Consider the following 14,868-nt stretch of genomic DNA (forward strand, 5'->3'; position numbering starts at 1 on the left):
CCATTTTTATTATCATTGTAGCCTGTCAAGTCCAATGTCAGAAAAAACAACTTGAAAAGCTCTGAATAAATATTTACTTTTTAATAACTCCAACTGTTCTAATTATCCAGAGTTCTTTGGCATTGCTTATGTAAAGGCAGCCTACCACACTTTTAAAGTAAAGCTAAGCTATCTTTTCAACAACAGAATCCATCTATCAGAGAACTTGGCATGTCAAGTATTAAAATGGTGGGGTGGCTGGTGAGACAAATATAGATAGCCTTGGCTTACTAGCTAAAGCCCAATCTGTCAAGCTTTTTGAAGGTTGGCTTGACACCGTGTGCAGTTGGAACGTTTCAAGAATCTGGTCTGATCAAATGTTTACTCGACTCTTGTCAATATTTCTCACAGATCAAGGCTAATTCAGCTATGAATATCAAGAGGATCAAGGTTATTTGAGAAACGCTGTGTCATTCATGTGATTTTATTTGTTCTATTTGGCTGGGTTTATGTAACTTCTGGTTGTATGGCTTCCCTTTTGCAGCTGTGTGGGTTCCACAGTGATAACTGGGGTTTTCACCACCATATAAAGCAACATGCATCTCTTGGGCTGAGCTTTAACCGAAAGGGGAAAGATGGGGAAGGTGTTGCACTGGACAGGTAAGTAATTCTGGATGTCAAGCTGTTCAGTTAAATTAACTGTAGAGGCCATCTTAACATTTCCTTGTACATCTGAATATTTAGGTAAATGAATTTTTTACAGAGATGTTACCTTTTCTTAGCAGGAGCCCCGTGGCACAGAGTGGTAAGCTGCAGTCCTGCAGGCAAAAGCTCTGCTCACGACCTGAGTTCAATCCCGATGAAAGCCAGTGTCAGGTAGCCAGCTCCATCCTTCCGAGGTCGGTAAAATGAGTACCCAGCTTGCTGGGGGTAAAGGGAAGATGACTGGGGAGGGCACTGGCAAACCACCCCGCAAACAAAGTCTGCCTTGGAAACGTCGGGATGTGACATCACCCCATAGGTCAGGAATGACCTGGTGCTTGCACAGGGGACCTTTATCTTTTTCCTTTTCTTAGAAAGGCTTTACAGTAATATGTAAGCCTCAGTTAGGGCTGTGCATATCAATAAACCCAAACCGAAAATAAACCCGAAATTAGCCATTTCAGCTAGATATTCAACTTTTCGGGTTCCAGCTATTCACCTTTGCTCAGATGCACGTCTCGGTGCTTTCTCCCTTTTTTTATCTTTGACTGGTTTAGTTAGGTTTTGTTAGGACCCCATAGTTGCGGCCCTTTTGAGATAGATGTTGTGTAATCGGAGCCAACTTGGTCAGACCAAACTATTCATCATCCTTCAGTAGATTAATCTGGATAGCAGAAGGGTCATTAAAAGATGGGGTTCACCCAGTCCCATCCGGAGGGATATACCCTCCAAATAAAAGCACCAGCTTTAACAGCTGCTGATCCGGCTTCTGAATAAGTCTCCTCACCCGTGCAGATGAGCAATATCCTTCAGAAGAGCCACCTTGGTTATGACTTCGGCTGGCTCCGACATCACCCCCCGCCATGAAAACCTGCTCTCAAACTGAAGGTCAGCCCAAGTAGTGGCTTCATTTCCCCGCACCATGAACATCTCTTGAAATCAGATTTTTTATGACTATAATAAAGGACTGTTCACAGGATGTCATTTGCCACCAAAAGAAATGTTTTCTGTTCCTTATTTTTCTTGCATTTAAGCTATTTTCCTCAGAGTGGAATCTAATTTGCATGGACATCATGCTATGTGCCCCAGATATGAATGGAGCCCCCAGACTTTGAGGCACCAGCCTGCCAATCGGCTTTTTCTGCCAGTCCTTGGCAACACTGATCTTCTGAACATGAAAACTGATTGATAGCTCAGCTCACAAATGCCTGGAGGATGGGGGCGACCACTTTGTTGGCCCATAAAATTGGACCCCCTGTCTCAAACTTCACCAAACTTTGCTGTCTGTCTAAGGAGAGTTCCTTGCATCTAGGCTGCAAATTTGGTGACTCTACCTCCAAAAATACTCCCCACAGGAGCTTTGAAAAAAAATCCCCATAGACTATAATGGACCCGAATTGTTTTTTGGAAACTCGGAAATAAAGCCAAAATACCCATTTACCGCTATGGGTAATCGGCTTATTCCGGGTTTACCAATCAGGCCCAATAAACCCAAACCTGAAAATTACCCCCAAAAAAATTGCACAACCCTAGCCTCAATAACATTTCCTTTATGGGCAGATCAGTGACTGAAGTTTTCATTCATGAACAGGTCCTATTTGATCACCACATTTGGAAGCAGAAAGTGCTGCTTATCACTTGCCTGATGACAAGAAGTCCAGTGGCAACTCTACTTTAGTTTTCTTTGGATGAGACAGCAGAGGAGATATGTACAGTCTTTGTAATACCTGTATTTATGCATCTACTCTTTCATCAGATAACATAGCCATTAATCCTGCATCAGATCCCCACGTTTTACTCCCCCGTGATACCCGCCACCCCCCTGGAACTTCTCAAAAAACAATCTTTATACATGATTCTATAGGGGTCAACGGAGAAGTCCCTGGGTTCAAAAAATACTTCCATTTTCTCCATACTTTAAAAGCTACATTTCTGGGGCCTTTTGTATTTTTAATAACATATGCTATATCCCCAGCAAAGACTCCATACTTTCCCACACTCTTGTTAAGATAGTCTTCTATTGTCATCCATCTATCTCTTACTTCACCTCCTAACTCGAAGAGAACCCTCATTTGAAATGCTTCATAGTAACATTCTAGGTTTGGGATCCCCCAACCTAGTTCATTCTGTGGGGGTGTTCCAAACTGTTTCTCTGCCCATCCACTTAGCAATAGGGTATCACCTTCCACAAACACAGATAGGTTCAGCATTCTAAGATTAGAGAGAAATGCCAAATTATGAAGGACAACATTCTTTTGTTGAGTCCCTGACTACATCCTGAAAACACTTTAGGCAAATCCATAGAGAGAAACTATTCACAGTAAAGTGGTCAAACTCATATTTCCCCCAGATTGCATAGTGACTCTGAGTGGCAACTCTTGGTTCAGTTTCTTAAAATATCTGAAGTTACCTGCTCATTGGGCACCATGGGATGGTACCTGCTGGCCTTACTTTTATTCTGATGGTAGCATAATGTGTGCATTAAACTCTGTGGCACTCCTAAATAGGAAATCCTGCCTTGAGGCTGAAGAATAGGCATGACTGTCAGGTCCTGATAACTTTAAAGCTCTGAAAGATTTTCCCTGTGGTTAATTTTATTCTTTTGTTTTCTTTTAGTTTTGGCCGTTTTGCTGCAGTTGCAGCTGGGTGAGTATCTTCTTGTTGATTTTATTTGTGCTTATGGCGATAAGTAAAACATTTTTTTTACTTTCAGTTAAATAATTTATCCTGCAGTGTAGAAGTACGCTACAGGGCTAAGCGCAACTTTATTTATGTCAGTACATCAACCCTTGATTATAAGTGAACCGGCTATTTGTAAGCATTTTCCATTCTGTTTTATTAATACACAGCAGGGTTCTGTTCTAACCAGCACCATGGAGATGAAGGGCTCCCCTTAACTTAGAATATGAAACTGACTTCATAGCTTCAGATGTCGAGTAAAGAGGAATCTGGACCAGGCAGTCCACCGTCTCCATTTTGCTCTCATGTAAGAGCAGAGCACCAGAGGGCATGATATCAGCTGGTCTGGGTTGATAGCTTAAATGTCAGGGTTTCAGCCACAACTGGAAGTGTTTATCCATAGCTGCTTGCTTCAGACCTTTGCTTGACTTTAAATTATGGCAAGTACTTTCCTACAGTGACTGAGCACTTGCTAGATTTTCCAGTTATGTGAAGGGTTTCACGGTGTAATTATGGAATTCTAGAGAGCTCCCCCCCCCACCGCTCCATTCCTTAAGAAGCAGATAGTCCCTTGTGTGTATGGTTTGCCATGCTGAGAGGGAGTAATAAAGACAAAGTAAATCCCACTAAAGTTGATTTCCTTTCTTCCCCACTCTTCCTTTTCTTCTTGATGTATTTCCTTAACTGTTCTTTAAATGTGTCTGGGGTATGTGGACCGGGCAAACATTGTCCAGGGGCTCATAATGGCTCCTGGCAGCTCTGCATTTTAGTAGTCATTAGTATTGTTGCTGCTGACCTGCTCTACCACAGTTAAAGAGGGAAGGAGGAAATATGTCCTGGGAAGGAAAGGAGTGTGAAGAAGGGAGAGTAATCTTGAGCCTAGTTCCAGATTGTCGATTGTCAATTAACTGTGCGGACAAACAGCCACTGAAGTCCTACTGAAGTCTGTTCAGTGGTGCTTACTCCCAAGAGAGTATTTTTAGGATTGCATTGTAAGTGTGTAAGAGCCAACTCATACACTGAGACACTGTCCTTCAGTGTTACTCCTCTGAAGATGCCTGCCCCAGCTGCTGGCGAAACATCAGGAAAGAAAATACCAAGACCACGGTCACACAGCCCGGATAACCTACAAGAACCAACCAACTCATACATTTTGTGAAGTCTCTTCCCTCCCTGTTCTTCATTTATGCAAATATATTCAACAGCAATTACTGAATGAACTGGAAGTTGTTGAAGTGCGGAGGTTTGGAAGGACCTGTTGTAGCCATGTCTGCACATTTTTATATGTATGCGCTGGAACCAATTTGCATTAATCCTTGCACCCTTACAGAGACCTCTGAAGGGGTTTGAAACTGCAAGTGGAACTTGTCAGCAATTTTTATTCACAGAATTTTAAGGGCAGCACCAAAAATTTCTCCAAAAGTTAAAACTCCCTGTCCCTCCCTCAGTCCCACTGGAAATTAAGCTAGATGTCTTCAGTCTAAGCATGCTGTTGGAATGTGGGTGCCTTCTCTGAGGTTTGTGTATGTCCCACTTACTAGGATTCTCAGTATTGGTTTATTTCTCAGTTGTGACAATGCCTTTTCTAGTGGCATCTGCCTAGGTTAGAGAAACAAACAGATGATTTCTTCCATCAGTTTAACTATGGTTTTCTGTCTTCCTTCCAGGCTCTGCATATAAACTTGTGTGCTACTTCACTAACTGGTCTCAATATCGACCAGACCCTACTCAGTACTTCCCAAAAAACATTGACCCAAATCTTTGTACCCATTTGACTTATGCCTTTGTTACTATGAAAGACAACAAGATAGCGCCTTATGAATACAATGATGAAGATGAACTCTTCCCTCAGTTCCAAGCGCTGAAAAAGAGGTCAGACTTATACAAGTATAGAATCTCTACGACTTCCTTGGGCAGTTTTCTAATATACCATTTGCTTCTTTACAGTGATAACAAAGGGATGGGAAGTGATTTTGTTTTTTAAATCTAAGGAACAGATCAGCTTTAACAATGACAAACCAAGGTTTTCACACATAACAATGTTGGTGAAAAAAAAACAATGCTGGTGACTTTGAGCTAATTTTGTGATAACTGTGAAGGTTGCTGAAAAGCGTAGAGGAGAGCCACTTTTAAAACAAAGATCTTTTCCATGCAGGTTATTTGCCCTGGGTTCTATGCTGTTGGAAAACAAGGTTTTTTTCCTGCTTCCCAACAGCATTGTGCTGCATTCATGTAGCTATTGGGTTTTCTTTATCTTTCCTGAGATCTTTTCCAAACCTGCTTAGTTGTAACATTTTGAGAAAGATTGTAGAAAATCTTGGATGGCTGCTACATGGGGAGGAAACTCTCAGTTCTCCTGGTCCTACCTGCATGGCAGCCATTTTCCCTTCTACAGTCCCTGCATCACTGGGGGAACTGACCTATTGATATGATGGAATATCATATCCTCAAAAATATCCTCGAAAATGCCCCTGGTGCCACTGCACTGCATTGGGAGCCACAGAAACAAGATGTGGCTTTCCCAGGAAAGCATTGCCTTTTGGAAATCTTCAAAGGTGCATTTCCAACCAATATGAGTTTTGAGTTCAAATTACATATGTCCAAAAAGCTCTTTCAGTCTCATGAGTAAAAAGCCCTTTAAGAATACAATATGCATGAATGCATAAATAACAGATTTTTGAAAAATAAATGCTAGTTTCCTACATTTTCCCATTAACTTTGGAATATCAGGATTGGAAACAATGGCTACATACACATTGATTCGTATATGGTCTGTAATTCCTCAACCACTTGAAGAGCTGAGCATAACCCATATTCAAACAAAGTTCTCTGCTAGCATTTTGTCCTTGCAGATCTCTAGTTTTGAAAAATTGCATGGAATTATTTTATGCAGTGGTACTTTGGGGTGAAGCGGAATTATAGCCAACCTGTAATATACCACATGCTATACCAGTTTCATAACTCTATTATATTAAAACAATAACCTGGATGGCTTAGGCTAACCTGATCTCGTCAGATCTCAGAAGCTAAGCAGGGTTGGCCCTGGTTAGTAATTGGATGAGAGACCACCAAGGAATATCAGGGTTGCTATGCAAAGGAAGGCGATGGCAAACCACCGCTGTAAGTCTCTTGCCTTGAAAACCCTACTGGGTCACCATAAGACGGGTGCGACTTGATGGTACTTGTGAGACACACAAAATATACCACATATGACCACTAGTACTTTGCCAACCTGCTTGTGCATTTGTAATATGGATAGCAGATATTAGCAGGAAAAACAGCATGATGTGTGGAATCACAGTCATAATCCTGCTTCAGCTGACTGTAGAAGAGCAAGGACTGTGAAGGACAAAAGGGCCCCTGTATGAATGTATGTGTTGATGCAACCTTAATCTTTCTTATCCTTGTACCTACACAAGGGCATAATTAGTGTCTGCTGCTTCTTGTCTGCGGCACTATGAATTTGGATGATAGCAATGCCAGTATGAGATTTCCTACTTCATTTTAGGGGATGATCAATAACAGTTCACATTCCTCCCTCTATACCAGTTTCATAACTCTATGGTTTACAGCAGGGATGGTTCTGTTAGTAATGGAAATTGCTTATGCTTGTATGCACCTGAGAATATGCTTCATGGGAAGCATAATGTAACCTACACCTTGTGAATTTGTGAATATGTGAAACTGTAAGAAGAATATCCATTCATAGGAAGGACTGATGAAGAATTAATAATTAAGAATTTGAAACAGCCGTATCCTCATTGTGAACTTGGCTTCTTCTATACAAGACTGCATGGGAACAATTACCTGATGATGACGGATGCACTCTAGTAGAGACATTTTAAAATTCTCATTTGAATTGTCTCTATATATTTATTACCTGTATGGTATACCTTGTTGTCACTTTGTAGGTTTCATATGTTTGGTTGTATTGTTTGTTGTGTATTTTGTACATAGTTGTATCCAGTTAAGTAGCACACATAAATCTATTTTTGCACTGTATGCATTTTTTTTGCTCCTGTACTGATTTCCTAACCTCCAGGTGGTGGCTGGAGCTCTCCTGCTATTACTACTGATCTCTAGGCGACAGAGATCAGTTCACCTGGAGAAAATGGCCACTTTGGAAGGTGGACTCTATGGCATTATACCCCACTGAAGTCCCTCCCCTCCCCAAACCCCACCCTCCTCAGGCGCCACCCCAAAAATCTCCAGGTATTTCCCAACCTGGAGCTGGCCACCCTATGTGCATGTCAACCACTGATGTGAACAAATGATCACAAGTGCTGGTATGCCTTACATCTTTTTCAAAAAGATGATATCAGCTCTTTAATGCAGGTCTTTTACTCAGTGGTAGGAGCAGTGATGCTCTTGTAGAAAAGTCCAGTTTCAACCCTTGGCAATTAAAGGACCTTAGATAGGAGATCCAGGAAAGACCATTACCTGAGACCATAGAGACTTGCCAGTCAGCATAGACAATACTAAGCTAGATGGTCTAATGCTGTATAATCAGTGTCATAGATATTCTCTTCATTTTTCTTCAGCATTAAAAGAAAACTTTAGGGGGAGCAAAGTGACTGTATTGTTTGCTCTATTAAGTGTTTCTTTTTCTCACAGCAATCCCAAACTGGTTACCCTGCTGGCTATTGGAGGATGGAACTTTGGCACTGATAAGTGAGACTCTTTCTGTATATTTTATGTAGATGTCATTCATGGTGAGAATACTTTTGTTAACATGTAGCCCAGTTCCAGCAAACATTAAAACAAAATATTAAAACTATCAAAGGAATGACTGGAAGGCAATTCAGGGCTCATATTGGTACGTGGAGGAGTGTGTAAGTGTAAATTAATCCTAATGTAAACAAACAGGTAATAAGATCACGGTAGGTAGCCATGCTAGCCTGTCAATAGCAGTAGAAAAGAGTGAGAGTCCAGTAGCACCTTAAAGACTAACAAAATTTCTGGCAGGGTATGAGATTTCTGAAGAAGTGAGCTGTGTGTGGCTCACGAAAGCAAATACCCTGCCAGAAACAGGCAATTTGCATAACAGTATTCTGAAGGGAAGGTGTAGAAATAATTACTTCTGTGCCCCAGAAGCCAGTATTACAGAGTAGCTGAAAGGAACAGGAAAAAGCAAGGCAGTGCATATCTCAAAAGAGCAATTTATTAATATATTGGAATGTTTTTTTAAAGTGTGTACATGTTTAAAGCACATGTTGTTTGTACAACAACATGTGCTTTACAAAGCAATCCAGTGCATGTCTACTCAGATATAAGTCCTGCTGTGTTCAGTGGTATCTGCATACAGGTAAGTGTGCAGCTTAGCTCACCCACTGAAATAAGTGAAATTAAAAAGAGTATTTCCTGGATTGTACCCTAAAGGCTGTTATAAGTACTGACGCAGAAAAAATATATAATATTTTAAGGTGGGGCTTTCCACAGGTTCACCATCATGGTATCTACGGAAGCTAATCGCAAGATCTTCATTGATTCTGTGATTGCATACCTCCGTAAATTTGGCTTCGAGGGGATCGACCTGGACTTTGAATACCCAGGCTCGAGGGGCAGTCCCCCTGAGGATAAGCACCGGTTTACCCTCCTGATTCAGGTGAGAATCTAGTAGATGATAAACTCATTTGTTTTATTTTAAAGATTTATACCTGCTTTTCAATCAAATTATTGGCAAAGTAACTTATAAACAACAGATTTAATACAGTGGATGTATTTTTAAAAACCCAAACAAAAGCAGCCTTTGGAGTTTGGTCTGGTGGGAGAGGCCAGAGAATCGTTTCTGCATCTGCAGTCCCTGGGAAACTGGTTTCTGAGTAGAGTCTTGGGGTGAAAACGCACAGGAGGTTTGGCCTTCGATTTGCTGCTCTCTAAATGCACATTTTTCCCATCCAAATTCTCAAAACTCAACAGTAAGCCCCCATGCAGCGTTTTGAGAATTCAGATGGGGAAAATGTGCATCTAGAGAGCAGCCAATCCAAGGCAAAACCTCCCATGCGTTTTCTCCCTTGCAGTCTGTGAAGGAGGAGGCTAAGTCCTTGAAATTGTTCCTTTGTCCAGCTCATAACTCAGGCTAGGCTAGTCTAGTCTTCCCCTGGAGATGGTATTCTTCCTAAGGAGAGGATGCAACCTCCATAAATGTAGTTTGTATCAACTAGATAATCCAGTTGCTCCAATAATTTGCAAACATTATTGACATTTGGGATCACTACACAAACGTCCTTTTTCCTAGATGGGTGGCAAGGAGTAGGAAAAAGGTTTATATCCTTGTACACCGTCATGTGTTCAGATTTCACAAATACATATTTTGCAGGGTTAGATTCAAGTCCAGTAGCACTTTTGAGGTATAAAGTGCTTTTATGAGTCAAAGCTCCCTGATAGTATCTGACGAAGGGAGCTCTGAGTCTTATAAAGCTTATACCCTGAAAACCTTGTTGGTCTCTAAGGTGCTACTGGACTCGGATCTAGCTCTTCTACTGCCAACCAACACAGCTACCCTCTGAAATACACTTTGCAGTACATCCACAATTGGGAACCTGCATGATTTCTATAATATTTTCTGTTTACACAAACTTGAGTAAAATAAAACATCCATTAAAAATAAATTAAACTGCCATGGTCACAAAAGAAGAACAGTGCTGACTTTCTCTACCACTTAAGGAAGAATCAAACCGGCTTACAATCACCTTCCCTTCCCCTCCCCACAACAGACACCCTGTGAGGTAGGTGGGGCTGAGAGAGCTGTGACTAGCCCAAGGTCACCCAGCTGGCTTTATGTGTAGGAGTGGGGAAACAAATCCAGTTCACCAGATTAGCCTCCCCCCATCATGTGGGGAATCAAACCCAGTTCTCCAGATCAGAGTCCACCGCTCTAAACCACCGCTCTTAACCACTATACCAACCTGGCTCTCTTTCTAATTATAGGAACCTGAAAAACAATTCAGTGTTTTCTAGTGATGCTGCCCATCAAGAAACGGATTTGAATTCAGGATGGATTACAAACAACAATTCCACTGATACCTTTCCATTCTATTTAAATTGTGATGAAAAGTCCACAGTTAATTCACTAATTAGCCCTTCTGCTCTCACTGCTAGAGTAAACCTAAACAATTTTATTATAAGCATGATTCATTATTCTTATTTTATACCCCAGGAAATGCTCGCTGCCTTTGAAAAGGAGTCTGTGGAGTCTAAGGAGTCTAGACTACTGATCACAGCTGCAGTATCAGCTGGTGTGGAGACTATTAATGCTGGATATGAAATTGCTGAGATAGGGAAGTAAGTAGACTCCTCAAAACCCTGTGGGTCTAACACACCCTGGCCTTGCAGCAGCAGCATCACATACTCAGTGTCTGTCCATTTCAAGCTCAGCAAAACCCTGAGACTTTTATAGCCCTTAAGATGACAGGAAACAGGTTTCAGTTATGACAATCCGTGTTTGCAAAAAAGAACAAGGGCACATCTATGCTACAGGTTTTGGGCCAAGGTGGACACAACTCTGGGAGATCTGTGAGCAGGTCTCCTCAGCGTTTTTTTACAGGGTGATTCCAATTTTGAATGTCTGCTAGTTTCTTGATCTCAAATGACCTTGCAGAGCAGCTAATTTCTCCACTGGATGAAACATGCAAGTATACACCTGAACATATATGTACCCTAAGCAAAGACAAAGCTAATGCCTAATTAAACTACATTGCTTCTGCCCAAGACCTTATCACAATGCTTACATAAGGTTCTGTATTTAGGGCCCATTTATGGCATCATTCTACACAGCAAGGAGTCACTCTAAAAATTACAGTGCAATCTTAAGCAATGTTACACCCTTCTAACCCCATTTGACTTCATCCTACTTTGAGGGGTGTAACTCTCCCTAGGACTGCACTTTTAGCTTCCTAATGATTGTTTGCTTATTGTGCACTCATTTTATGGTTTATGGGCACACTAAGGTTGCCAACCTCGAGGTGGTGAATTCAAAAAATGAGCTCTTATGGCACAAAAAAGGAAGCTGTTAAGCCAGTTACATACAATATTTATATCCTTAAGCAGTTATAACTTACAAGGACAAAACGTTCCACTTATAGTTTACAGTGTGCTCAAGGCAAGCAAGGACAGTGCCTTAGTGTTTGACAATTTTATGTCAATAAGCAAAAATGTGACAATTCAGTCATTGTTAACAAAACACTGTTGTGAGACTTCAAGCTTCAAACTTGGTATGCTATTGCAAATGGATGAAGGGGAGGGCAGGGAGTATTTGAGCATTACAAATAATCAGTTTTGTGCTTGTCATGAATGAGCTCTGGTTATTTTCTAATGACTGATTTGAGCCAGCAATCACAGACAAAATGGTTGGATTTATAGACTATACCTTAACACTTCCTAACTGGTGTTTACTGAATTGCTGTCAGACTGCTGGATTTCATCAGTGTGATGACGTATGACTTCCATGGTGACTGGGATACGACCACAGGATGCAACAGCCCCTTAAACTCGGGTTCTGATTGGTGTGAAGATCAGTGTTTCAATTGTGTGAGTAAGCACCTCTTCGATTTCTTTTCTAGTTCTTCCAGGAAGCTGAGAATATGTTGTAGAAAGACTTTTATTTTTGTTTTGGCAGAAATGTGCTATGGAGTATTGGAGGGATCAAGGTACCCCAGCTGAGAAACTACTGATGGGATTCCCCACCTATGGCCGGTCTCTCAGACTCAGCAGCAGCAGTAGCACAGGCCTCTGTGCATCAATCTCTGGGGCTGGTCCTCCAGGATCATATACAGAAGAAGCAGGATACTGGTCTTACTTTGAGGTATGAATCCTGAGAACATGGTAATTCATAATGGTACATTTTATAACCATTTTTTGCCATCAAGTCACAGCTGAATTATGGCGATCCTGTAGGGTTCTCAAGTAGGGTTGCCAACCTCCAGGTACTGATGATACAAATAAAACAGTAGTAGGCAAAAGTAATAAAGCAATAGGCAAAAGATAGCAAGCAGCACAAACAGCAAAGCTGTCACTGTATTGCAATAAACATAAATAGGCAAACCAAGCTAGGCAACCGGGGTTACAAAGCGAAGAAGTAGCAAAGGCGATAAGAATCAGCTAAGTGCTGATAATAAGTGCAAAAAAGTTCATGTAAGACCTGGAGTGATTTTCTAGTCAATTTCAATGTATCTTCAGGCGACGGAGATGCAGATGGTAATGCGGCTCCAGACGTATTCCAGCATTTTCGCTACAAAAGTAGCTTCATCAGCCACAAAGGCTTAATCTTACTATTCCTAGGATTAATTTGGAGCTCCCTAATGGGCTGCTATCTTGAGAATTCACGCATGAATTCACGCCCGTTACTCTATGCCTTACATGAACTTTTTTGCACTTATCAGCACTTAACTGATTCTTATCGCCTTTGATACTTCTTCGCTTTGTAACCCTGGTTGCCTAGCTTGGTTTGCCTATTTATGTTTATTGCAATACAGTGACAGCTTTGCTGTTTGTGCTGCTTGCTATCTTTTGCCTATTGCTTTATTACTTTTGCCTACTACTGTTTTATTTGTATCAACACTACTTACAGTAGAGTGAGTTATTTGTACAGCCAACCTCCAGGTACTAGCTGGAGATCTCCCGCTATCACAACTGATCTCCAGCCGATAGAGATCAGTTCACCTGGAGAAAATGGCTGCTTTGGCAATTGGGCTCTATGGCATTGAAGTTCCTCCCCTCTCCAAACCCCGCCCTTCTCAGGCTCCGCCCCCAAAATCTCCAGGTATTTCCCATCCTGGCGCTGGCAATCCTATTCTCAAGGCAAGAGACATTCAGAGTTGGTTTGCCATTGCCTGCCTCCATGTCACGACCCTGGTATTCCTTGGAGGTCTCCCAGCCAAATACTTGCCAGAGCTGACTCTGCTTAGCTTCTGAGATCAGGCTAGCCTGGGACTATCCAGATCAGGGCACATTTTATAAATACCTATATTAAAAGTTGTGTGGCTTAGAAAATATTGCCAAAATCCTCTTTTTAAAAAAATCAACTTTTCTCTCTAATTTCAGTATGGTGTTTTCTTCCTGTACCTTAGCACTATTGCACCACTGAACCATATATAAGAATGCAACAACTCAGAGCTGAATGGAACGCTAATGAGTTTTTATTACCTTAGTCACAGATGTGTGCATGCGTGTTTTGCCTCACACTCAAAAGTACTTTCACTGGCTTCTCTAAAATGTAGCACTGATTTAATCAACTGCCAAATTCGGGACTTCCTCTCACCTTCTATCCTAGAAGCTGGGCTAAAGCATGGGTGTGTGTGGAGAAACAGGTATACTTTCCAGACACTGGTCTGCAAACCCTTTACCATGTAACGTTTCAGAAGTCAAATAGAAAGCTTCTTTCATGAGAACAGATATTTTTTGCACAGGATTGGGGAATGTTATACATTTTACGCTAGGCCAGAAAAATTATGCTATGGGCCTGCTGAGAGAGACTTTCCTGAAAATCTAATGAATAGTACTTTGGTTAACAGGAGTGAGATTAATAGTTAGGAGCCATGCCATTTAATGACCCTAACAAAATTTATTTGTGGGATGTGAATCACATACCTCACATCCTTGAATGTTTTAATTTTGAATGGCTTCATTCAACACTGGTGAATAATTTTGGACAAACACAGCACTATCTTAATGCTTATCTAGTTCTTGGTTTAGACAATTTACTTCTTTTGCTTTTTTAAAGAAAGCTTTGCATGTGGAACTGAACAGGCAGTAACTTGCTTATAAATTAGATTTTTCTAAATACTGTTTGTGATTAATTTAAAGAACGTTTATTATGAACACATCCCGCCTTGGGTCCTGAGATGATAAAATTCAAAATCGGCCCCAGATTGGTAGAAAGGTCTAGTAATGGTACCTTAGGACACTTACAAAATCTTCAAGTACAGCTGAGAACAAAAATAAGTGCAATAAAAGAGTATTCAAACACATTAAGCATAAATACAATATTGGCAATCTGAAGAGTCTGATTTGCTCTTTGTGGGGCTGCTGGAGGACTGGAGTGGGCAAAACTGACCAAGGACTCACCCCAGCAAAGTTCAGATGGTCCTGCTGCTAGCACTTTAGGATGAAAAGCTTAGTGGTGGGCTCAGTTAGGGTTGCCAACCTCCAGGTACTAGCTGGAGATCTCCTGCTATTACAGCTGATCTCCAGCTGACAGAGATCAGTTCACCTGGAGAAAAGGGCTGCTTTGGCAATTGGACTCTATGGCATTGATGAAGTTCCTCCCCTCCCCAAACTCCGCTGTCCTCAGGCTTTGCTCCAAAAACCTCCTGCCGGTGGCGAAGAGGGACCTGGCAACCCTAGGCTCAGTGGATATAGCTCCCCACCATAATGTACATTGGTTATTGCTCTCAGTTGAAAGACACAAATGCCAAACACGCACAAAACTGCAGAATGATCTATTCAGCATTTGGTTTCCCTCTGTTTGCATGTCCCATTCTTTTGGTTCTCACTGGAGCCTCCAAAATC

The 14,868-nt window shown here is 41.4% G+C and overlaps 1 protein-coding gene across 1 annotated transcript in view; it reads left to right on the forward strand.

Moving 5' to 3' along the window:
* Nucleotides 1-614: 614 nt before the first annotated feature.
* The window catches only part of LOC130473301 (acidic mammalian chitinase-like), a 42,809-nt gene continuing 28,555 nt past the window's right edge, over nt 615-14,868 (forward strand). The window contains exons 1-8 of the mRNA XM_056844823.1: nt 615-639; nt 3,298-3,327; nt 5,028-5,232; nt 7,975-8,031; nt 8,800-8,965; nt 10,520-10,644; nt 11,769-11,889; nt 11,978-12,163. Of these exons, the coding sequence (XP_056700801.1) occupies nt 615-639; nt 3,298-3,327; nt 5,028-5,232; nt 7,975-8,031; nt 8,800-8,965; nt 10,520-10,644; nt 11,769-11,889; nt 11,978-12,163 (915 nt within the window). The remainder of the gene's footprint in view (nt 640-3,297; nt 3,328-5,027; nt 5,233-7,974; nt 8,032-8,799; nt 8,966-10,519; nt 10,645-11,768; nt 11,890-11,977; nt 12,164-14,868) is intronic.

This window comes from Euleptes europaea, chromosome 2, assembly GCF_029931775.1.
Source record: "Euleptes europaea isolate rEulEur1 chromosome 2, rEulEur1.hap1, whole genome shotgun sequence".
In the NCBI taxonomy this organism is placed as follows: Eukaryota; Metazoa; Chordata; class Lepidosauria; order Squamata; family Sphaerodactylidae; genus Euleptes; species Euleptes europaea.